The 25464-nt window shown below is 40.4% G+C and overlaps 1 protein-coding gene across 2 annotated transcripts in view; it reads left to right on the plus strand.

Annotated features, from left to right (window-relative positions):
- SMC5 (structural maintenance of chromosomes 5) overlaps window positions 1–25464 on the plus strand; it is a 95057-nt gene that overhangs the window by 10948 nt on the left and 58645 nt on the right. For both annotated transcript variants that reach the window (XM_075210972.1, XM_075210973.1), the window contains exons 7-12: window positions 1521–1682; window positions 3237–3308; window positions 4390–4645; window positions 9933–10087; window positions 20583–20696; window positions 24305–24399. In XM_075210972.1, coding sequence (XP_075067073.1) covers window positions 1521–1682; window positions 3237–3308; window positions 4390–4645; window positions 9933–10087; window positions 20583–20696; window positions 24305–24399 — 854 coding nt within the window. The remainder of the gene's footprint in view (window positions 1–1520; window positions 1683–3236; window positions 3309–4389; window positions 4646–9932; window positions 10088–20582; window positions 20697–24304; window positions 24400–25464) is intronic.

Here is a 25464-nt window from a genome sequence, read left to right on the forward strand (position 1 = left end):
ATAAAGGAAAATATAGGTTTGGAATGTCAATGACAGAAATGTAAAATAAAATACGTTGGATTATATATTACTTCCTCTTATGAATACTTATATTAAGATAATTTAATTCACTTAATTGCCAGGATAAAAACAGAAAGCGAAGGAAGGGGTTCACAAACGCACACACTACCCCTTTCTCCTATATAGTTTACCATTCATACTGTTATATGGAGGAGTGGTGTTAACATGCAATCATAAGAAAGCTAAATAAACATTTGGAAGTCAGAAAAGAAAGATTGTTTTTGGGGCACACCTGGGATCATAAAAAGCAAATTTAAAATATATATTTTTATTATGTTTCATTAAACTTTAGTCTTGTTACAACTCCAATACTAGGCAAAATATTTAAAAATTACTGAGTGAAAAGATAGAAAAATGAGTGCTTAATGTCAATAATGACAGCGCCAGTTACTCCACCTCCAGTATGTGGTACCTCTAAAGTAACAATGTGGTAGTCTTAATAGATATCTCCTCTTGAGATGCTTAGTGTGTATGGCAGCAGTCATTATGAGTCTCCCAATGAACGTAAAATTTCTGTTGTCAAATTAAGGAGTGTTTCTCGTAGTTATCATGTAATAGGATTTGTAAGTAATATCTAATTACTAGACTCAAAAGAAAATTATGCACTGAATAAGTGTTTCAATTATGTAATATATAGAGAATAAACCTTTGTATCAATTCATTGGCTCCCGTTGGCACCAAGTATGAGGATTAAGCCTACTTTTGGATTACTGTCCGGACGGACATACTGCTAAATTGAGCTTTCGTAAAATTGATGTGCTGTAACTTCACCTATAAAGTACTTTTAAACTTGAGATAAACTGCTGCCTCCTAATCCCGTGTGGTATTACGTAGATTACTTGGGGAACCTGTCCTGTTCTTAGTTAATGAAAGATCTCATACACTTGAAAGGCAGCTAATTGAGTGCAGTATGAGTGACCCTCTTTCAAATAGTTGGGAAGATTGAATAAGTGAATTGTCCCGCATGATAATGGGAATATTATTCAGGCATGCTTTTTGCTCCTGTGAGCTTGTTCACGGCTGATATATTATCATATCTTATTTAAACATTAGTGTTCCAAACCACATATTCAAGGATCTTCAGCCAACTTTAATAGATTTCATATGAAATGATAAACCCCTAAGAATCTGTGTGTCTATACTTAAAAAAAATAAAATAAGGTACAGGGGAGGATGAGGCTTTCCGGATTAGAAATAATATTGCTTAGCTACACACTTAAGCCAAATTGCTGATATGTTTGCTCCTAACACCATTGCCTGGCTAAATATTGAAACCAGGTTAACTGACCTAAATTTTCTTGCATCCATATGGGGATTACTTAAGAACTACATGCCTGCCCAACTCAACCAAATCCTTACATTAAGAGCATAATTACATTATCCTTTTTTTTTTCTTTTTTTTTCTTCAAACCCATTTATATTTTGAAAGGAATAAAGCTTCTTTTGGTTTTATTCACCAGGAATATGAAAATACGCGCCAGCAACATGAAGAAATAAAACAGAAACGCGATCAGTTAAAGGACGAACTAAGGAGGAAACAAGACTCACAAGCTCCTCTTACTCAAAATATTCAAAAATATGATAAACAGCATAAACAAACCGATGAAAAAATTAAAGAGAAAGTGAGTATGTGTTTGAAAAAATAAGTTTACACTGTGCTCATTTGTTGGGAATTGCTTAGTTACAACTATTCTCTTTGGCTTGAAACTAAAAACTTGAATTTGCTATTTTTATAGATAAGTTTAGATGAGTTTAAAGATAATGCCACTGTTTGGGTAGAACACGTTTAAAAGTATCACTTACCACTTAGTTCTTCTTGACATGAACTAGGCTGCTGGGGTTCCTGGAGAAATTGGTTCCGTGTAAAACCACGTAAGCTGCATCTCTTGCTTCTGTTTCTATGTTGATATGACCCACTCTAGCCCATTGTCATTGTGCTGGAATAATTGTTGTTGTGACCCAGAATTATAGTGGTTCATTTTGGGGGAGAACAAGGGGAGTGGGGCTGCTTATAATTTTTCACCCAAAGGTGCAATTCTTTCTCTTTCTTTCTATATTGAGAACATTTCTACCTAGTGGTATAGTGGGCTTGTGCTGGAGTAGGAACTTAATTTGAATATTCTGGGTGAGGCAGCAGTCAAGGATTTTCATCAGCCAGGTATAACAAATGTTGTTTATTACATTCCAATGTTTTCAGTTTTACACCACTTTCTTCAGGGACATCATGTGAACACTAAACAAAGATAAGCATTATATATAGTGAGTGAACCAATTAACTTACCCTACACCTTCTTCTGTGTACTCCATATGCTGCCCTTACAGAGCGTCCCACTGAGGAGCTCCCAAAATGTCAACAATTTTTATGACACCACTTATATTGTTGGGGCAACCAAAATTTCCGTCAGTGTAGTTCAGGAGCCCTAACCGGCCCCAAGTGACACGAGAGAGTAATAAAATCTAATAAAAGAGATTAATAAAAATATATTAAAAATCAACCTCCATGTGACAACTGTATTAGCTATCTATTAATGCTGTTTTTTATATGTTAAGGATTAGGTTTTCATTATTATATATGTATAATTTGCATATGTATAATGTGTGTGGGTATGTATAGATAGATATAGTTTTACTCATTTTAAGTAATTTAAGATTGTGTCTATTTGAGGATTACTAAATCAATAGAATTTAGCTTATTCTGGGTTTAGATACATTGTTTATAAATTTCCACTGTGGATCACAGAGTGAAATACATATATTGTGAACCTGTTAACAGCTTTTTAAATGTTTAAAGAAACTTGCAAGGTGTATTATTATTTTTTTTATTTTGGTGTTTGTATGTTAGGAAATTTAGACTGTAAACTTTGGGGCAGGGATTCTCTGTACAGAGCTGCAGAATTAGTGGCGCTATATAAATAGCTGATGATGGGTTTTGGGTGTAATTTTGCAGTACAAAAAAAAAATCAAGATGGGACTTTTTTTTTCACACAGTTAAGCATGCTTTATAAAACATACAGCTGCTGTGGGATGCAATTTTGCATCCTTGTCCCTAGTTTATATTATAAATGCTGGCTAATGTGGCAAATGTTTAATTGATAGCCAGAGACATTTGGTATTTTCACATATGTATAAAAAAATCATTTTTATATGCTTTTTTTTTTTTCTTTTTTTTTTTACAGACAATGGAAATTAGGCAAACTTCACAGCAATGCAAACAGAAACAAGAGATTTTGGAAAGAAAAGAAAAACAGGTTAGTTTTGTCATCCTCCACAAATTGTACAATGCATCCAAGTTATATTAAGGACGATTAAAAAAAAAAACTGTTCAATTAGAATGTTAAAATTGGACTTCAATAGATCAGATTAGTTGGTCCAAATACTTTCTTGATGTTTTCCCAGGTATTAACACATGGTGCTTATTAGAATAACAGTGAAAGTATTAAATACCTCTAATATTTTGCATGTACACTAGTCTTGTAAAATGTCATAGCACCTTATTGTATTTAATCTTCATCTCTCGTTTACAATCTGTCACCAGATTTTAAGTCAGTAGGAGCAAAACTTACTGTAACCAATTAAATTGTTAGAATACTCACAGCAGCACATAATATTTCAGGACACGTGTGTTTAACGTATGGGTTTTATGTATGTTGGTGAGTAATGGTCTGCATGTGACTTGAATTTTGGTATATATGGATCTATCTATACAGTAGCCAAACTAGAAATTTAATGGAATTTAAAATATAAAATATTTAATATTTTGGCCAATGTTTGTTTTTGTTATTCTGGTGGCCACCTCTAGATAACAGATTTACCCCTCTTTAGCTATGTTTTCTATTAGGTGCTGATCGGCTCCAACTGCAAACATCATGGGCCCACTTTTAGGGGAATTCATTGTTTACCCAGGGCATATGCTATATTATGGGGTACTGTCCAACACTGATTGTTTGAGGTTTGACTATACTTAGGACAGACACCAGTCTATAACACTGGTCTGGTAACATTATTAAGATAGTGTAATTGCTTCTTTTTGAGAACTGTTTGTGAGGGGGCAGACAGGAGACAGAGCTATGACCAAGACAACTCTTTTTGGTTAACATTTTTATCATTCAATAATTTGTTGTTAATTAGACTTTTTTTTTTTCTAGCTCCAGGTTTCAAAAATCAGTACATTATACTGGACCTGTATTTAATTCTGTCTTGACTGTTTTAGCAGATTCATATTTGTATGATTTATATACTGATTTGTCATGATTTGCTTGATTCTTTCCCTTGAACCTGTACTGCCTTTTGTAGCAATTTATTTCTTGAATCTTTATATTAATAAAACAGATAGAAGAAGTTCAGCAAAGGTTAAGAATGAGGAAAGATGAAGAGTTGGACCGACAGAAGAAGATCTGTACCATTCGTAAGATGATTGAGGACTGGCAAAATGAGTTACAATCTTTGGGAAACTTTGAGACTTTTCAACCAGAGATGGATTCCATTGTGCGCGAATTGCGTCATATCCAAGAAGAGAGATCAAATGTTGAAAGTGAAATCAGTGATGTGCGAATGGAGCAGCAAAATGTGGAGAGAGAAAAGAGAGGTACCTTTCACATGTTCATTAGATGGTTCACACTTCATTCCACATTCTGCTGTGCACAATAGGGCTCATATCACAGTTAAAATGCACTGGGTTTATTTTATAGGTGACAACTAAGGCAACGGCATTTACAAAACTATCTGATATATAAAAGCACAGAAGCAATCTAGAATTATAATTACTTAGTATTTTAGTTTAATTTGTAGTAGGCATGTACAAGCTAATAAGTCATTTGAAGGTGGACATCCTCCTTTGAATCCAAGTTTATTGAAATGCATAAAAGCCATGAGTCTGCTTAGTGCTTTGTCTGGTGCCTTATATAATATTTGTTCAGTGGGGGCATATTTCCATTGTAGTGTACAAAGTTTGTTACTTCATTTTACCTTGGCAGCCAAGCCAAATTGTACTTTCTACTCATTATAAAGGCAAATAAGTGTCAATTTGTATACTTATTCCCATATTCTTCATAAAATAGTGATGGGTGAAATTAAAATTCATCAGTCATAGAAACTGCTTTTTGGTTTGTGGTTCTTTTATCATTTGCATGCATGTACTAAGAAGCAGTGACCGTATTACTTCCATATAGTGCCTCAGTGTTCTTGATGTCCCTTGCCAATCTAGGCATTGTTACTGTTTTATGATTGCTAGTGGATGAGTGAAGAAAAGGCTGGTCTCAATGAGCTGTGGACTTTGCCTACTAACACTGCACTTTCTGTACATCAGAACTGGTCTATGCAGTGATTCCAAAAGGGAAGTTGTAATTTCTATTGTGCTTGTTCTATTTTTATTGCTGCCCTCTGTTTTGCATTTTGCTATCCCTTTTTTTTTTTTTTGCAGTTTCTTCATGAGTTTCGCTCTTGCAACTATTATTAGCAGCTTAGCTGTGTTTTCTGTTTGGTCTGTTCTATGCTTGTGTATATTGACTTCTCTCCTACCAAGTTTGTGAGTAGAAAACTCTGCCCACACTGAGGTATTTTGCTCTGTCGGTATCAAGTTAGAGCTCGTTAAAACTTGCACTGAAGTTCCTGCTGGTTTAAAGCAGGAATCCCACATTGAAGGTTTTTCTTTTAAATAGCAAGTTAAATACTATTTTATGCATGCACCTGCGTAAGTTTCTTTAGCCATTTTCCTAAAATCATTGTTCTTTTCAATGCCTCTGGTGTTTAAGCAAATATGGCTGCCACAGGGTCACAGCACCCAGCATTTTGTGATGGCAAAGGAAGCAGTACTGTTACAGTGCATAGAGCAGACACAAAACACATTTTTCTGGCTGACAGTCAGTCTGCTATACAGAGTCAAAGCTTTCAGCAGATCATGTTAAGACTGATGGAGAAGGTGTGGTTCACAGTGAAAATAGTTGAGTGAGGCATCTGAGAGTCTCACTACATCATGTACCTTGTGACTGTTGTTGCCATAGTCTGATAACATTGGTGAAAATCTAAAGAACTATCAATCATTAAGAGCAGCCAGAGTCAGGAGTATAATCTGCACAGGTTATAGATTAATTTTCTGAAGGACTCGTAGAACAGTGATGGGGTGAGTAACCGGGTAACCAGTGTCAAGTTCCCAGCTTTGGTGAGAAGGATCCCTTCATCCCAAGACCTGGTGGAAAAGCAATGTGTGAAGAAAATGTTCAGCACACAGATCGTCTAAACAATATGTGAGGTTTTTTTTTGGGGGGGGGGGGGGGAGACCAGTGTACTGAGATATTTTTTATTTTTTTTTGTTATATAAACTTTTTATTAGAAACATCTTTTTTTCGGTAAAAAGCATTACAAAATCTCGAGAGGTTAATCAGTAACAAATAACACGTGTTTACATACAGCAGGACGCATAAATACTCATAGTTCTATCACAATCGGGAGATAATTGCGTAATTATCCAGAACTGCAAAGATGTTGTTTTAACATTTCAAAACTATAGCGTGTGAACAGGGTGGGAGTAATGAATAGAAGGGGGGGAATGTAGGGACCAGTGGAAGGGATGGGAAGTTGAGAATTCACGTATCAGATAAAGGAGAAGTAAACTTTTGTAGAAGTACCATTCCATGTTCAGATTCCGCTAAAACTGGAGTGGAGGTTGATTATGATATAAGGTCCATGAGAACCAAACTTTATAGAAGGAGACAGAGGAGCCCCTCAGTATGCTAGTAATATGTTCCATCTGGTAAATATGCCAGATCCGACTACAGACCATCTGGAGTGTTGGCGGTGTAGAGTTTTTCCAAGAGGCCGCTATCTGACAAGTGGCAGCACTGACAATGTGTCCAAGAAGTTTGTGGGCAGATTTGGTGAGGTCTGGGAGGGGCAGCGGTAGCAGAATATGCTTGGGATCAGGTGGAATATGAGTATTTACAATTGCTGAGGCTAGTGCAAGGACTGCTGTCCAGTATGGTCGTATCCCGGGACAGTCCCACCGTATATGCATAAATGTTCCCGTTTGCCCACAGTTTCTCCAGCAGTTAGCGCTGGTCTGTGGGTATAATTTTTGTAGCCTCGAGGGGACATAATACCACCTATGTAATAACTTGTTAGCATTTTCTTTGATACAAACATTTATAGAGCAACAAGCTGTACTTTCATAAATATCCAACCACTCTTCCTCATCCAGCTCTGTTCCCAGATCCTCCTCCCACTGCGTCTGAAAGCGATCCTTAACAGACGGAGTAGCGGGGAGTAAGGTGTTATATAGAATGGATATAAGACCTTTGGAGGAGGGGCCCGAGAGACACAGGTTCTCAAATGTGGGTGGTCTGGAAGAGAGTTGGGCTTTAACCGTTTGATGGTAGTGCCTAATCTGAAGATATTGGTGGAACTGTACCGGCAAAAAACCACACCGTTCCACCAACTCCGAAAATTGTGTAAATATTGTTGTCTTAGTTATATGATTTAGTAACAGCAGCTTGCCCATACCTGCCCATTTTGTATACATGGAGCGAGACAACCCGGGTGTAAAGGCAGGGTTAGACCACAAGGGTATTAGAATCGAGGGGGCAGGAGAGAGGGATACCAAACGGTTACATCTAGACCAGATTGAGAGTGATAGGACCAGAACTGGATGGGCTCGAACAGAGACTGGGCGCTGTGTAACTGCGAGCCAAAGGACGGAGCAAATCGGTGAGCCACCCAATATATAGGATTCTATGTCCACCCATATCCTAGTTCCAGGGGGGGAATGCCATTGTGCACACTGGGCCAGCCGCGCACCGTAGTAGTAGTTGCGTATGTTATGGGTGCCAAGACCACCTGCCGCGGGAGAGCGCTGTAAAATGGGAGCTATGATCCTAGGTCTCTTGTTTGACCATATAAACTGCATTATAAGGGTTTGTAACATTTTCAAGATTGAAGGGGGGGACCCTGATTGGGAGAGTGTGAAAAAGATATAATAACCTTGGGAGCAAGTTCATTTTCACTGACGTAATCCGCCCAACCCAAGATATCATGAGTTTATCCCATGCTTGTAGATCTTTTTTTATACGAGCTATGAGGGAAGGGGGGTAGTTGGCTTGGTAGATAATTTCCACCTTTCTGGTGAGAGCTATACCCAAGTATCTTATGTGGTCGGAGTTCCAGTGAAAAGGGAAATTTAATTCTAGGAGTTGCTTTAGCTTAGGGGGAATATGGAAGTCTAAGATATCTGTCTTGGTTGTGTTTATCTTAAAATTTGATATTGTGGAAAAAATGTTGAGTTCTTGAAATAGGTTGGGGAGAGTAGTTAAAGGGTTAGTTAAGGTAAGGAGAATATCGTCCGCATAGAGAGCTATTTTGTGGGTACTGGAGGGTAGCTGTATCCCCGTTATATTAGGGTTTATACGAATTTTCATAGCTAGAGGTTCTATCACCAAGGCGAAGGTGAGAGAGAGGGCATCCTTGTCTGGTTCCGTTTCGGATAGCGAAGGATGGAGAGGAGCCTCCATTCACCTGGACAGATGTCGATGGGTTATGGTACAAGGCTGACACCCCCTTGAGGAAGCGATCTTGAAAGCCATACGCAGCTAATGCTTGCAACATGAAAGGCCAGCCAACGCGGTCAAATGCCTTCTCCGCGTCAAGTGACATGAGGAGAGAGGGTTGCTTGTTATCATTAATATGTTGGATGAGATCTATGATCCGCCTAGTGTTGTCCCGCAGCCTGTCGACATGGGACAAACCCAACTTGGTCTGGGTGTATTAGCCTGGGGAGCACAGAATTGACTATTCGCAAGGATTTTAGCATATATCTTGAGATCGACGTTTAGAAGTGATATGGGGCGGTAGCTACTACAAAGGGAGGGATCCTTGCCCTCTTTTGGGATTACTGAAATTCGTGCTCGGGTCGTCGTCCGGATCAAAGGTGATTCCATCAAGGATGACGTTAAACCAAGTGGTGAGTTTAGGGCCAAGGACACCTGCAAATGTTTTGTAATATTTGGCTGGGAAGCCATCTGGACCTGGGGTCGAGGACACTTTCATGCTGCGTAAGGCAGCAATAGTTTCCTCCTCCGTTATGTCTAAATTGATAAATTCAATCTCTGCTTCAGAGAGCTGCGGGAGTTGGCAGTAGCGTAGGTAAGTATTTATTGTGTCCTCTAAATCAGGGGGTGGCGGCGAAGAATCGTGTGCTGAGATTTTTTTGGGATATTTTCTAGTTTGCAAAACTAGCATGATATTTATCATCTCGAAGTGGTTTTGGCAACGAGTGTGCTGGATCATTTCCTTTTGTTTGTTATTGGAAATAACAGGGAAAACACATATGGGTGAAAGACTGCCATTTCCATATTTTCAGTACCAATTTAATGTGTATTTGATGTAATAGTAAATAATATAGTATTTACTTTTGTGTAGAACTATGCCAGCATGTAGCTATTAGTTATGCTTTGCAAATAAGACCTGTCTGCCCTTTGAAATCTGGAAGTACCTAGCACTACCACATACAGCGACTCCATTCTCCATCATTGAGCCTCTGGCTGCCATTGACAACCCACATACAGTGAGGGTTGTGAAGGAGCATGATTCCCAATCTAACTGATGACATTTATAAACATTGTACAGAGGTATGACATTTATAAAAATCATATTTGGGTTAAGAAGTATGTTCCCAGTTGTAGATGCTCCTTATATATCCAGAATACATACAATGTGAATAGGAAAAGATCCTAGACACATATATACTGTTGAATACTGTTCTTCATATCAGAATGCTCACACCCAAAGAGTTCATTTATTTTAATTTGGTTATTAATCTAATGTGTTAATTTATATGGGATATTATAGAAATGATTTTTGTGACATTGTTTATCTTTTTCTTTTAGATAAAGCTAATCGACTTAAGCAATTTGATAACTTATTGAGTCTAAAAGAAGAAAAACTGCAAAAGAGATTCACAGATACTTACAATGCAGTTATGTGGCTTAAAGGAAATAAAGATCGCTTCAAGAAACATGTTTGTTTTCCTATTATGCTAGAAGTAAGTTTTGTTGAACTACTGTTTGCAGCATATTTCTTAATAAAATGTCTAAATTGTATTAAGTCAAATAAATAATTCTATATGATTGTGAATTGTAACAAGTAAGGTATAAAATGCACTTGTTAAATAAAAAGGAAGGGCTGTTGGGAGATAGAAACATATCACATAGAAATTGACATGCGCATAATACTGGACAAATTACAACCTCTCTATTTAATTTTTTGTTTTGTTTTTTTGCATTTTTTGTTTTTAATACAAACACCCCATAGCATAATTATTACGCATTGCACCAAACAGAGTTGCCGCTCCATTATCATCATACATCTACAATACCATGAGCCACAAGAACATGCTGAGGGAGAACCGCAAACTAACTCTGTAATGAAGATGATGTAGTGATATGTGCCTTCACAAATGCTGTATTTGTAATATAAGAGAATAAGTGTTGGGGACCTGCGCTTCCTTTTGTATATTTTTCTGCCACTCAGGGAAAGTTAAAGGGGAACATCCAGGTAACCACTGTTAAATCCTCAACTTCAGGAAGTCCAAGTTTACTTCATCTCAACGGATGATCTTTTTGGGACTTCTATTTGACACCCAAAAACAGCTGGTGTTCTCGCCCCTGAAAAATTTTAGGCTTTACAAAAGATGGCAAGATTTCTGTTGACTGTTAAGAAAACCTTTGTACACTTCTGCATCAGAGTTATGGGCAAGATGGTATCGACTTTCAAGGCGGTCCAGTTTGTTCAGTTTCATGCACAGGATTTCCAGTTGGAATTCCTGTCGAAGTGGAACAGATCCCACTTGAATATGTCCGGTCACGTATTCAGTCTCTGCCTTTGAGTGTGTCAGTTGCTCCTTTTGGCGGCTGCAGAAAAACAGTCTCTGCAGGGGTCGACCATTGTCGATCTGATATTGGACCTTTATTACAACAGTTACCAGCCTTAGGGGTTGGGGTGCCGTCTCTATTCACGCCCGGTTTTAGGGTCTTTGTACTCTGGAAGAATTCAAACTTCCAATTAATGTATTGGAACTGTGAGCAGTGTTCCACACTCTGATCAGTGCGCAACATTTGTAGCAGGGAAGGACGGTGAAAATACAGGTGAACACGGTGGTGGCATACCTCAATCACCAGGACAGCACCAACAGTCATTGAGCCATGCGAGAGATGCACAGGATCTTTCGGTGGGTCAAATCTCGTGTTCAGGCAAACATGGCAATTTTGATCCATGGGGTAGAAAATTGGGAAGCAGATTTTTTCAGGCGGAGTCTGCATCCCGGCAAATGTTCCCTCACCAATTGGTAGACAGGTGGGATCAACCGGACGGCGTCTCGGTTGAACCACAAAGTCCAGCTCTTTTGCTCCCGGGCCAGAGATCCTCAGTAGCCATGCTTCCGAGGGTCTTAAAAAAGATAGAGAGAGAGAGTTGCTGATGGCACCGGATTGGACTCGAAAGGCTTGGTACATGGCGGGGGAGTCGGTCTTGGTGCCTGCCGCTATGACCAGACCTGAGTCTGTGCCCATTGTATGTCCATCGGACGGCACACTTATAATTACAGAGCCTGTTAGGTCAAGGACCATTTTATCATCTCTGTTTAGAATTTATTGGCTTAAACAGTGTGGCAGTTGAAGCCATGGTCCTTCGATCTAAGAGTTGTCTGAACGTGTGGTGCATACCATGCTTTGGGCTCACAAACCAGGTTCAGCTAAAACTAGATCATTGTGTTTGAAGTTTATATTTCCTGGTGTGAAACGAAGGGGTATGCTACCTCTTCTTTCGGCTGTACAGGTTGCTTATGTTCTTTCAGGATGGGCTGGATGCTGGTTTGCGCCTTAGCGACGACACCTGACAAATGAAATGAACTGTCAGTCTTCTTTCAAAGAAGACTTGCTCTCATGCCTGACTTTCATTCTGGGGGTACTTCATGTACAGCATCTGTATGTTCCACCGGTAGCACCTTTGGGTTTTAAACTTGGTGTTAAATGTTTAACAGCATACCCCGTTTGAACCATTGGACGAGGTGAACTTAAAGGTTTTTTGACTTTGAAGAACTGAGTTCCTCTTGGCCATATCGTCTGCTAGACGTGTTTCCGAGCTTGCAGCATCATCATGCAGGTCTCCTCTTATCATTTGGTGAGGATAGGGCAGTTCTTAGGACTAAGCTTTCTTCCCAAAGTTGGTGTCAACATATTACATAAATCAGGACCTTGTCATCCAAGCTCTCGCCAGATGTTGATCTTCAGAAGTCAAAGTTTCTCTTCGCTCTCTAAATGTTTTCTGTGCTATGCATATGTAAGTGTGTTGGTTCTCTATGCTGCACACAATAGAGGCTGGCAAGCCTTTTTAAGTTTCTATTGCTTGGTTGATTTGCGGATTTAATTTCTCAGTCCTATAATGGGGTTGATAATATCCGTGCTCCCTCCACGAGGTTGGTGAGTGCTTCTTGGGTGGCATGGCATGGTGCCTCAACTGAGCAGCTGTGTCCTGGGCGGCCACCTGATCCTCCGTTCACATGTTTACTCTGTTTTACAGATTTAATGTGTTTGCATCTGGGAATGCAAGTTTTGGGAGACGGGTGCTTTGCGCTGTTTCTTATGAGCTTTCCCACCCGTAATTGTGGCTTTAGCATGTCCCCGGTGCCCACCGGGGACATGCCCGGATGTGGGAGAAAATTAGGATTTATCCATCATCCACTCTGGGGGACACTGCTACCATGGGGTTGTCTGAGGGCGCTTAGAGTTGGCACTTAAATAGTTAAGAACTAAACTTGCTGCTGACTCCTCCCCTCTGCAACCCCATCAACCTCAGTTATGTTTAAGTGCCCAAGGAGTTGGGCTGCGTTTAGTACTGCTTAGCAGTGTTTGCTGCTTAGTAATAGTTTTTATTAGTTTTCTTAGTATTTTCTTATGAGTGTAGGTGGGGATGAATGTGATTTAACATTTTTTTTTTTTCCTCAGGTCTTTAAAATGGAGCAATGCTCCATTTTTCCTCTTTTAAAGAAACAAAAAAGAATATATAAAGAAGACTGCATTTAGTGATTGTGGACAGTGACAGCGCTAAGCGACTATCACTGCATGTTCCGACAAGTCCGGCGCTGCCACAGGCAGAGAAAACCACACTCCGTCCGAGGACCGGACATATTAGGAGATACCAAGTCCCTCGCTGAGGCAGAGGGGGGGGGGGGACTTGGATCTCTCTGAGCCACAGGAGAGGCGGTGCGAGTGGGATATACATGCCGAGTGAGCAATAAGAGCAGTAACTGGAACTGCTCACGGAGGCTCTGTCTGTCGTGTGGAAGCCATAGAAAGACAGCGGGAAGTGATTTGAGACTGCCGGCTGAAACATTCCAAGGCGGGAAATGTTCGCGCTATTTCCTTCCTCTCATGCTAGGACGGGTTTCAGAAGCACACTACTGCATTTGGCTGCTGCTGGCTTCTCCCCTCAGGATTCTCTCCAGATTCCTCTCAATAAGTCCTCCATGTGTTTAACGCCAAGTACCCCCTAGGGGATCTATAAGTACCCCCTAGGGGATCTATAAGTACCCCCTAGGGGATCTATAAGTACCCCCTAGGGGATCTATAAGTACCCCCTAGGGGATCTAGATAGATATAAAATATGTATGTGTGTGTGTGTGTATGTACATACACATATATATATATATATATATGTGTGTATGTATATATATACATATGTGTGTATGTGTGTGTATATATATATATATATATATATATAACAAGAGCTTCTTCTCTATTAAGTATAATTACAGAAGTCCCTATAGTTAGAACTGACATCACAGTTCCCCCCCCCCCTAATTTAAGGTTGTGGGGCTGGGTAATCCGGTGAATTGGTGAAGAGTTTATTTAATTGTACTGTATTTTTTTCTGTTTTAAAAAAGAAAATGTATAGAAAAAGGGGGAATAGGAGGTATTTGTATTTGAGAGGATTGTATTTACAATGTCTGATAAGGGAAAAGGTGTCCATGTGAAATTTTATTCCTGCTCTAAATGTTCCGCTAAACTGCCGGTGGGACAGTTGGACCAGGGGGCTGTTTGTGCGCAGTGTGAAGCAGGAGACCAGGGCGTGCAAACTCGGGTTGGCAATTCCGCCGTGGTAGAGGAGCCTATATTTGCTGCTCCACCACCCAACTTATAAATAGAGAGGCAGAAGCTAATTCCACTACAATAAGTGTAAATACTGGTTCTGCTTCGACCACCTCTGGAGAGGTGGTTAATGCAGGCACTTTGGATGCTTCAGGGCGCGACTTGTCTCAGTCCCAGCCCTCTCCATCTCAAGTCTCTCAGCCTGAACCTGCGTGGTCATCTGGTTTGGGGAAGCGTTTGGACCGTTTGAACAATTTCTTAGATTCTTCCGCACGTTTGGCTCCTGGTGCCAAGCGCCCCCGCCTTTCTCATGCTTTGTTACTTTCTGACTCTGAAGTTTGGTCTGGAGAGGAAGGTGACGTAGGGGAACATTCAGATTCTGTACATTTAGGTGACTGGGATGACAATTCCAAGAACCAGGGGATTCAGGATTTGGTGTTGGTGCGTCAAATCCTTGACCGAATGGAAGAAGATCAGGTACTTCCTGTCCAGGGTTTATTTAACTGTCTGTTTCCCAATTTCGGCAAAAGCTTACACAAATTGCGGAGTCTGCCTGGAAACAACCGTGCAAGACGTTTTCAGTTCCTCGTAGCTATTCTATGCTCTATCCTCTACAGGAACAAGATGTAACTCATTGGGAGCAGCTACCCAAGGTGGATACTCTGGTGGCAAGGTTAGCCCGTCGCACTACTCTGCAGGTTCCTGGCGCATCGGTTCTTCAGGATCCTACAGATCTCATGTTAGAAGGGTTCCTAAGAAACATTTTCCTGGCGGCTCGCACTTCTTTTAGATCTTTTATTTGCATCCGCATGGGTGGCTAGAGCTATGGAGTCTTGGGCTGACCAATTAGCTTCAGGGTTACAGGAATCAAAATTACTTCCCTTGGCTCTTCACTTAAAAGATGCTTCTGGTTAGCTCTATGAAACGGCCCAGAATGCGGCTTCCATTTCTTTTTTGGTGTCTGCTTCTGCAGTGGCAGCTAGGAGAACGCTTTGGCTCTGTTAATGGAATGCCGACTCGGAGTCTAAAAGGTTATTTGAGGCTTTTCCCTTTTTAGGGTCCGTTCTTTTCAGCCCTGAATTAGATAATATGATCAGCCAGACTACCGGATGTAGGAGCTCTTTTCTACCTGGGAACTCTTCCAAACCCAGGATTCCTCGTTTTGGTTCATTTTGGCAGTATTTTCGTGGTAACCCGGCCTCAAGAGGGCAATCTTCTATTAGGGGTAAGCCGCCTGCTCGCAGAGGACAATCTCAAAAAGGAAGAGGTTCCTATTCTAAGAGGCATCCATCTTTCAAAACCTCAGACAAGTCTTCCGCATAAAGGGATGCCCCCTCTACTCGCGGCTGCGGGGGTGGGGGGTCGCCTTCAATTATTCCGGGATCAGTGGACGGCCTCCACCAGGGATGGTTTGGATATTGGGAATAATATCCAGAGGTTATTTCTTGGACCTTATGGGTCCTACTCGTCAACGTTTTTTCCAAACGACGTTGTTTTGCGATTGGATCAAGAGAAGGGCGATGCTACAATCGGTCGCTTCTCTTCTTTCTGCCGATGTTATTTGCAAAGTTCCGGAAGGTCCGAAGGGCACAGTTTTACTGAAACCTGTTTTTGGTACCCAAGCAAGACTGTTCATTTCGCCCGATTCTGAACCTCAAAAGTCTTCACCTTCAGGTAAACAAGTTTCGCATGGAGTCCATTCCCTCGGGGATGAACGGGATGGAACCCTTGGAATTCCTAGCGTCTATAACATTCGGGACGCATACCTACATGTTCCTAATTGGGAAGGACATCAGTCTCTAATTCGTCTTCACCGTAGGCAGTTCTCATTTTCAATTTTGAGCTCTTCCCTTCGGTTTTTCCACTGCTCCCAAAGTATTCACGAAAATGATGGCCGCTATGGCGGCAGGTTTACATGCCCGGGGAGTAAATGTAGTTCCATACCTGGACGTTTTGCTTATCAAAGAACCCTCGGATGTGCTCCTGTTTCAGCATCTTGCCCTCTTCCTCAGTTTTCTGCAGCGGCACGGGTGGATAGTCAATTATCCATGTCTTATCTGCAACCCTCACAGAAGATGGTGTTCTTGGGTCTTTTGATGGACATGACATTTCAGAGAGTCTTACTTCCGGAGCAAAACATTTTCTCAATTCAGAACTCTGTTCAGCTACTTCTGGACCATCCACGCCCTTCGATGATGTTGGGCATGCGGGTTCTAGGATTGATGGTGTCAGTATTCAAAACTCTTCCCTACGGAGCGATGAAGGTGGCAGAACAAATCCTGTCTTGGGCAGAGACCTGGGTTCCAGCGATATCCGCGGTTTTCATTCCAGAAGCAGAAATCTGGGAAGCGGATTATATAAGCAGGCATGGTCTCTACATCCACAAGTTTTTCAGCAACTGGTTCAAAGATGGGGTCTTCCAGATCTGGATTTGATGGCATCCAGATACAACCAAAAAAGTAATTTCCAGGTGTTTTATGAGTGCCCTCAGAGGTTTTCAACTTACTACTCATAATTAACCAATCACAAAGAGGACTTCAGCTTTATATAGGATGATGTTTCAGAAATAATTACATTGCTTTGAAAAAGTCTGCCATGGACAGACGAAACTCGTCAGAGTGTATACCTTTTTTTCGATTGGAAGATCCAATAGACCTTTTTCTACCACCTTTTATATTCGTATTGCAAGGAGCCCGTGGAGCTAGGAACCTTTGAGATCAAGACTTTGTTTCCGGACGGTATGCTATTAGGGTGCGCACCCATGGAACATGTGATTGCCGTCTATTCGTAGCATCGCCTATGATCATCTCAGCGAGGAGTCCGTGAGTTACATATATATACTGATTGTTCCACTCGGTTCCTACTGTATTGACTTTTCTATTTGGCTCTGGATTTTGGACATTCATTTGGTTGGGAATCGGTTCCCTAAGTCCCTATACATTATGGTCTGGATCTATTTAGTACCTATGGGAGCAATTTTTTCAGATTTATTAAAATCTTCCCATACACATTATATATGGGATAATGGTCTTATTTTATGGTCCTTTTAAAATTGCATGCATGCTTATTTACAGTTATTTGTCATTTCTACAGGGCATTGCTCGTTGTCTATTAATAAATGGTTTTTACTTTTATGCCGGCTTGGATTTTAAATTGATATATAATTTACACACTATACTGTTCAAAATATTATTTCTGCTGTCAATTTTGCGCTGGTTGCTGTTTTTTTCTGTTTTGTTTATCCAGATACAACCATCAAGTACTGAGGTACTGGCGGCAGCAGTGCATGTGATGTCAATGAAGTGGGATTTCAGGCTAGGATATCTTTTTCCCCCAATCCAGATGATTCCTCGAGTGCTATGAAGAGTAAGGATGGGATGTCATCCAGTGATTCTAGTGTCGCCAGATTGGCCAAGGCGAGTTTGGATTGCAGACATTTTGCATATGGCAGAAGGACGAGGTTGGGCCCTTCCCCCTCATACCCGTTCTGCTCGTTCAAGGGCCTTTTCATTATCCGGACTTAACTCTGTTGGCTTTAATGGCCTAGCTATTGAGGCCAGCCTCTGAAGATCCAGAGGTTTCTCATCTAGAGTAGTGTATACCCTGATGAAGTTTCGTAAACCGGTGTCAGCAAAAATCTATCATAGGGTGTGGCAGATTTATGTACAATGGTGTGAAAGGATGTGTTTACAATCCTGCATTTTTAAGCTTGGCTTGTTTTCTTGTCTTTCTCCAGGATTGGTTAGAGACGGATCTTAGGTTAAGTTCTCTGACAGTTCAGCTCTCTGCGCTTTCTATTTTCTTTCAGCGCCGTTTGGCCTCCATACCTGATGTTCGGACCTTTCTTCATATTCCTCCGTTGGCCCTGTGGGATTTAAATCGAGTCCTTGATGTCCTTCATCGCCCTCCATTCGAGCCTCTAGAATCGGCTGACATCAGATTTGCGACATGGAAGGTGGTCTTTCTTTTGCCCATTGCTTCTGCTAGAAGTGTCTGCCTGAATTAAGGGCCTTGTCCTGTAGAGTTCCTTACTTCGTTTTCCATGAGGATAGTTTTCCTCAGGAATGTCCCTTCGATTGTGGTCCCGGCCTTTCGGGAAGAAGTGTCCTCTTCTGGACCTTCTTTGTCTTCTTTGATTGGTCTGGATGTGGTAAGAGCTTTAAGAATATATGTGGAAAGGACTTCTACTTGTCGGAGAACTGATTCTCTTTGCGATTCCTCTAAGAGAGGATGGCCAAAAAAACTATTACTCGCTGGATTAGGTCTGTGATTAGGCATGCCTATATGAGTATGAATTGTCCTGTGCCTAGGGTTCTCACGGAGCACTTTACCCGTGCGGTGGGGACATCCTGGGCTGCTCGTCATAGGGCTTCTGCAGATCAACTGTGTACGGCAGCTACCTGGTCCTCTGTCCATACTTTTATTTGTTTTTAAAAGTTCAAGATTTTTGCGTCTTTGAACGCCAATTTTGGCAGAAATGTTTTACGAGCTGGTGATCCAGATCATTCCCACCCTTAGGGGGCTACTTTAGAAGGTCCCCATGGTAGCAGTGCCCCCCAGAGTGGATGATTGAGAAAAGAGGATTTTTGTACTAATGTTAAATCTCTTTCTCAGAGTCCATCTGGGGAACATTGCGTTCCCTCCCTTTTGCTGTTCTACTGTTTTGGTTAGACTTGCCCTTTTTATCTTGGGACTTTAGTATTAGGAGGTTGATGGAGTTGCAGAGGGGAGGAGTCAGCAGCATGTTTAGTTCTTAACTATTTAAGTGCCAACTCCCAAGCGCCCTCAGACATTCCCATGGTAGCAGTGTCCCCCAGATGGACTCGGAGAAAGATTTAACGTGAGTACAAAAATCCTCTCTTTTATACTTGAGTAAAATCTGTTTCTCCTAACCCATTGAGGGATGCACTCTTGATGCTCTGGTTTCTGTCTTTGTTTGCCATGTTGTGTTTTTTTTTTGTTCAAGAGAATGTAATTGTTTTATTTTTTCACTTTTTTGTCTTCTTTTACTGTATGGCTTTAACCAGAAACTGAAGCCTAAACAGAGAGGGGAATATGGACGGGGAGGAGCTAGGGCTAACTAACAACTTTCTTAAAGTGCCACAATACCTATCTCGCCTACACTATACCCCAATGTGCTCCTTGTGATGATTTGGTTCACCAACACCCCTGCCCCCTAACAGTGGAGAAGGCCAATAACCAACCAATCTTGAATCATGCGTTATCTTTACTCCATTGTTCTTTTCTCTCTGGACAGCTGCTCGATAAAATGTTGTTGTGCTTATTCAGTTTTTAGCAGTTTGTTCACATGGGCAGAAATGGTTTTTTTTGGGTTTGTTTTTTTTTGCATAAGATACACACTTCTATACTGTACTGGAAATGTGCATGCATACCTCTGCATGCAGTTTTTTTTTTGTGCATCAGTGACTTGCCACTCCTTATGGCTGCAGAGGCAGAAAAGGGGTGGCAAGCGGAGTACAGTAAGGGCTTATTCATGTAATTTCGACACAATAAGACGTGGATGCATCTGCATGTATGCCTTTTAAGAGGCTTATCTCTTGCAGGTATTGGAGGCCTGGTGCTATGATACTTAGTGATGATGAATATAAGCAGCACTATCTAGCGGTTTCGTATTGACTGCTTGTTTATTGCCTCCTCTGGCTGAGAGTACCTGAAATCATTAGCATTGTGGCTATATTATATTAAGTGATGGCCATCTAGTCTCCTTTTTATTAATTTAATCTATTTGGTCTACTGCAGGAAAGAAGATTACCATTTGATATTTAAGTGGAAACAGATGTTTGAATTTCATTTGTATTTTGTAATTGTGTTTTGTATTTAATTTTTATATGGAGTTTTTAATTTTTGCATTTATTATTGACTGAAAACACACACTATTCTCTCTTGTATATTACACTTTATTACATGATTATATCTCGTGCAGATAAGGTAATGCAACTTTAGCATTTACTACTAACACTGTCAAGCCACATCTCTGCGTTATTGTGGGACATTAGCATAGTCACTTGTTATGCCTCACATATTCATGGAGCAAATTGTACTGTGTTTGAGTGGAACATATCTTGAAATACATCCAGCCGAATAAATATATATATATATATATATATATATATTTATTTGTTTTTTTGTGGGGTTTTTTTTAACTTGCATTTTCCCTAAGTACATTCTGATCACATGTGCGTCCACCTCTAAATATGCCCCTATATGTTCATAAAGCCCTGATTAATCAGGTTGATCACTAAAGTCTAAATTATTACTGGTAGCATGTGGAACACGGGTGGGATTGTCCACAGCCACTTGTCACTCTGTATACATTAAAGGGCTTTGTGTTTATTTTGTAATCGCATCAGTGCATTAATTTGCTTTCCACAGATTAATGTGAAAAACAATCAGCATGCCAAATATGTGGAAAATCACATTTCCTTGAATGACATGAAGGCCTTTGTTTTTGAAAGCCAGGAGGATATGGACACATTTTTGAAAGAGGTAAGGTGTGTTATATTAATGAAAAGGATGTTAATCGCTGTCATTTTTTTTTTCCTTCTTTTATATTTTTAAATGTCTGTCATTTTATTTTTATTTTCTTTTAAATGGTTGACTTTTCTGCATTCTTCATCCAGTTTCCAAGCCTTTTTCATACTGAGTGATTGTCATCTCCTAAATCAGGGCATGTTTGAAAACCATCACTACTTCATTTAGTACATCTCCTATTTCTTTCCATTTTTTAGCCTAAAGCCTCTTGAATCCAATAGATATGCTGCTGAATTATCTTTACCACCTGATTACCAGTCTCTCACATATCCCATAACAGTAATGGAAAATTGCAGTTGAGATGTCTAGTCCCATTACAGGCCTTTTAACCGCCACAGATTGGATTGCTTGTCTTGGGTAATAAATTAGCAAATTCACACTTAAGTACATAACAAGTGATGTCACAGCAGCTATAAGTGGCATGCTGTGCTTTATCATCTGAGCCATGAATCCTATATCATAACCCCTTTAGATAGTGTTCTAAAGCTGTGGGATGGCTTTAGCTGTTGGGGTAGAGGAAAGTCATACTTTTATATTAAAATTAATGGGTAACTCCACTCTGAAGTGGTTTTGCCTAATTAAAATCATGCTGGGTACTACAACTTACTGGAATAACGGCTAATACTTAAAATAGGACTTCCTCCTTTTTATTGCCTGTTTGTAGATTTAAAAAAAAGACTTTTGAAAGACATTTTGCAAATAACTGATCATCCTTATCAGCAACGGTAACCATGGAATCCGTCAGTGGACTACTTTTACTATCAGTTATGCAAAAAGTATGTCCAAGTGCAGCAAGAGAACCTTTCTGAGGTTACAACAGGACATTTCATGCAGAATCCTACTCCAAGTAACATAAGTTCTTCTAGTTCCTTTTAGTAGCCAGCATAATTATTTTCTTTAAGCAAGATTACTGTGAAATGGAATTATCAGCTAACAAAGCTGCAGTAGACAGGTAAAGTATTATACCTTCATGCTTTACACTATATATGATCATGTAACTTTCCAGGGGTTGCAGTGTGGAGCACAGGAACAGTCTATATAGGTGTTGTCATAAAGATGATGGGCACTAATAACTTATCTCCTCTTCCACATTCTGTACATCCAGGGACAGCACTTCTTTAACCAGTTTTATCTTATTGCAGTTGAATTTGTATCCTCCTTGGGAAAAACTTTGTGTATTAGAATGAATTATTTCCTGGGCCTAAAGTCCTTCACCACTTAGTGATGATTTTAAGATTAAAATGGAATCAATCTGTTCCATGTTAGTGTCCATGAAGCAGGGAGAAATTCTCTCATCCATACACATAGCAAATACATACCTTCACATTCCCATTATCCCTGTCCATTATACCGCTTTCATACTGCGCCCCTGCAATTTCCTGGGTTTTTCAAGCTGAGTTTTTGCCGAGGCACAGAGCGTCCCAGCTCAGAGACACCGTTCACACTGCATAGTGGACCAGGGAATTTCCTGGGTCGACCCCATTCATACTGAGAACGGGTCTGCCCTGGCAATAAGTGTGAGTCATCACAAGAGGAGCTTTCATTGGCTAAAAAATACTGAGGTCATTTAAAGGGGAATATTTTTTTTGCAACCAAAGCTGAGGTCAAAGTGGGTGGTGACTGTTCACAGCATTGCTTTAATCATAGCCGACAAATCACTATTGTGTAGCCCAGAGTTCCTGTTCTAATGCGTTTATTTGCTGTTTTATACAGCAAATGAGAGCTTGATGCAGCTGCACAGTGTCATTTCAGGAGGAGAAAGGAGCAATTTGTGGCACAGAGGGAGAATACTCAGCGTCTGTATATGCACAGGAGGAGAGTGTTTCTCAGGGCCACTGGGTCTCACCATTCATACTACAGGCTAACCAGGGCTGACACAGGAATTACCTCACCAAAAGTCCCGGGTCTAAATCCTGGGCTTTCAGACCCAGGATTTTTCACTAGCAACATTCATACTGCGCCTAAACCCGGGTCGTCTGGGCTTGCTCTGGCAAAATCCTGGGTTTTTCAGGCAGTATGAATGGGGTATTAGTTTGTTTTACAATTTAGGATGTCTATTTCTAGATTATCTTTCTCTCTCATTATCTATCTTTTTCTTCCCCATGAGAGAGAAAGTGGGAAGCAGTTTTACATTTTCATAGCACCAGATTGGTCCTGGAGGTCATGGTTTTCACATGGTCAGAATTTTGCTTTTTGATCTGTGCCATTCGTGACATATTTTATCTCCCCCTGACCTTCTCTCCTAGGGCCTTCTCTTGCACTTTTCTATTAGTGGTTTTAACAGCATAGTCTTCTCTGTGCCCATCATCTCTCCATAAAGGTCTGGAGTTCCTACTTAACTTGGCATAAAGGGAGAGCTCACTCTTGTAGTTTGGACTTGACTTGGGACCATTATAAGGTTCCTAAAGATGCAGGACTTGTTGCCTTTTGTTCCTTCAAGGAATGGAGCAGTGGAGCCTACTTATGGTACTCCTGTAGTCCAGAATGTTTGTTTGTTTGTTTTTTTAAACTTTTTATTTGTAACGGCAGGTAATAACAATACAGGGCAATAATTGCTTTAAATAGGAGTACTTGAGATTACACTGGAATAAAAAAGAGCAGCAACAAATCACAAATGGGGTCTAAAGTTAGTGGTAAGTCAATAATAGGCTCTAATATATTTCAGATGAATGCCAGAGGCTAACATAAATATATAGTGGGAAGGACCATTTAACAACAATAGGGAGACCCTGAAGAGATGGAAACAAAGAAAAATTGAGAGGCTGCTGGATTTTTCTTTTTCTTGGAGGACTGGAGAGTAGGGGAATGGGGTGGGGGTTTACATCAGGGAGGTGTGTCCCCCATTCAGGGGTCCATCGCATCCAGTTGAGATGAGGGGGAGGGAGTTAAGGTAAAAGAAGGGAAGAAGAGGAGATAAAAAGAAATAGTGTTGTCCATAGTAAAGGTGAAGAGTCACATATATGAGTAGAGGAGGAAGTCAGAGGGTGAAAGGCAGGAGGTAAAGATTTGAGGGGGAGCACAGGAGACTTAGAACGAGCCAGTTGTGTTCCCACTATTATAGGAGTACCAAGGGTCCCAAACTTTGTGAACTGTGTCTTGGAGGAAACTTGTCGCATATTCCATGGAAGCAGTATCCCAAATTCTGTTTATAACAGCCACTCTAGAGGATTGCAGGGCTTTCTTCCAATCACTAGCTATCTGAAGTTTAGCTGCGTTGTATATATGACGGAAAAGCTTATCTATCCTGAATGAATGGTTTTTACCTAAATTAGGACATACCTTCCTTTGGAACTCTCTTTGTTGCTCTTGGGATTTAGCTCTGCACTCTCAGGGGCCAATTCAAGTAGCAATGATGTGCAGCAGTAGTATCACACAGTGTGTTACCACGTGATGCTTTGGTAATGATGTTTGCGCTTTACTGTGGCCCATAATGGAATTCAGGAGAAAAGAATATTATTCTGAGTACAGAAATTTTTGGGGAATTATTTGTCCTTTAACACATTTTTTTAAAGTTTTTTTCATTATGTAGTAAATTAGGTTGTTTTTCTTTTCTCTATACTTAGGTTCGAGACAATCAAAGATTAAGGGTAAATGCTGTTTGTTCACCTCCAGAGGTTGTTGCAGACCGGAAGCCATCCAGGCCAATCTCTGATTTACAGTGAGCTTCCATTGCTTTTGTTTTATAAAATATAATCAAGATAGCAAGAGGCATATGTTCTGTTAATTCACCAAATAAGTTATTAAAGCCAAACTAACCTTTTAAACAATAAAAATATATCAATATCCTTTTTTTATTAGACATAGCCCTTTCATTGTGAAAAAAAATTCTCCTATACTTATTTAAATACAAAAATAGTTCATATAAAATTGTATTGTGTAATGAGCAACATATATTACTCTTGTGTACACAATTTTTTGAAAGAAATACAAATCTGGTGTTGTTAAACTCTTCCTAAGCAGGCAGTGCTTTGTTGCATTGGTTATATAATATATACAAAGGAGGCTATAGTTTCACCATACTCACTCACTTTTTCTAACTCTGATGGCAGCTGCGGTGGGGATGTGACACAGTGATTTGCGTCATTTTGTACCTCCCAAACAGTGAAAGGCCTCAGTCGCGTCATCATGCCACGGGGGACGAAGGCCTGCTCTCCTGGGAATTTAGGAGAACTACCCGAAATTCAAAAGTCTCCTGGACATTCCTGGGAAAGGGGATGTAGTTCATAAGTCAACAGTTAAAGCGTATACATCGGAGGTGTCCAAATTTGCTCCTCAAGGGCTACCAACAGTTCATGTATTCAGGGTTTCTGTCTGTAGAAACAGGTGGGATAATTACTGACCTAGCCAAATAGGTTAACTTACCTGTGCATGATTAAAGAAGTCTTGAAAACATGAACTGTTGGTATCCCTTGAGGACTGAGTTTGGACACCTCTGGTCTACACCAGAATGTCTACATGTTCATAATGTCTACACAGTTAAAAGGTCAACATCTCAAATAGACAGTTAAAATGTCGACATAAATCAGTACATTTAAAATGGCAATACATGAAAAAAAAAAAAATTACCGTAAGAGGGGTAAACAAACAAAACTGTGTGCCTACCACCAACTCCACCCCATATAGCTTAACCAGCACTACTGCTGCCAGATACTAGCAAAATCAGATGACAAAAAGCATGGGGTCCCCCTGCCATAATTCCAAACCAGCCTCAGGCTGGATTCCC

The sequence above is a fragment of the Mixophyes fleayi genome, chromosome 1 (assembly GCF_038048845.1).
Source record: "Mixophyes fleayi isolate aMixFle1 chromosome 1, aMixFle1.hap1, whole genome shotgun sequence".
Classification (NCBI taxonomy): Eukaryota; Metazoa; Chordata; class Amphibia; order Anura; family Limnodynastidae; genus Mixophyes; species Mixophyes fleayi.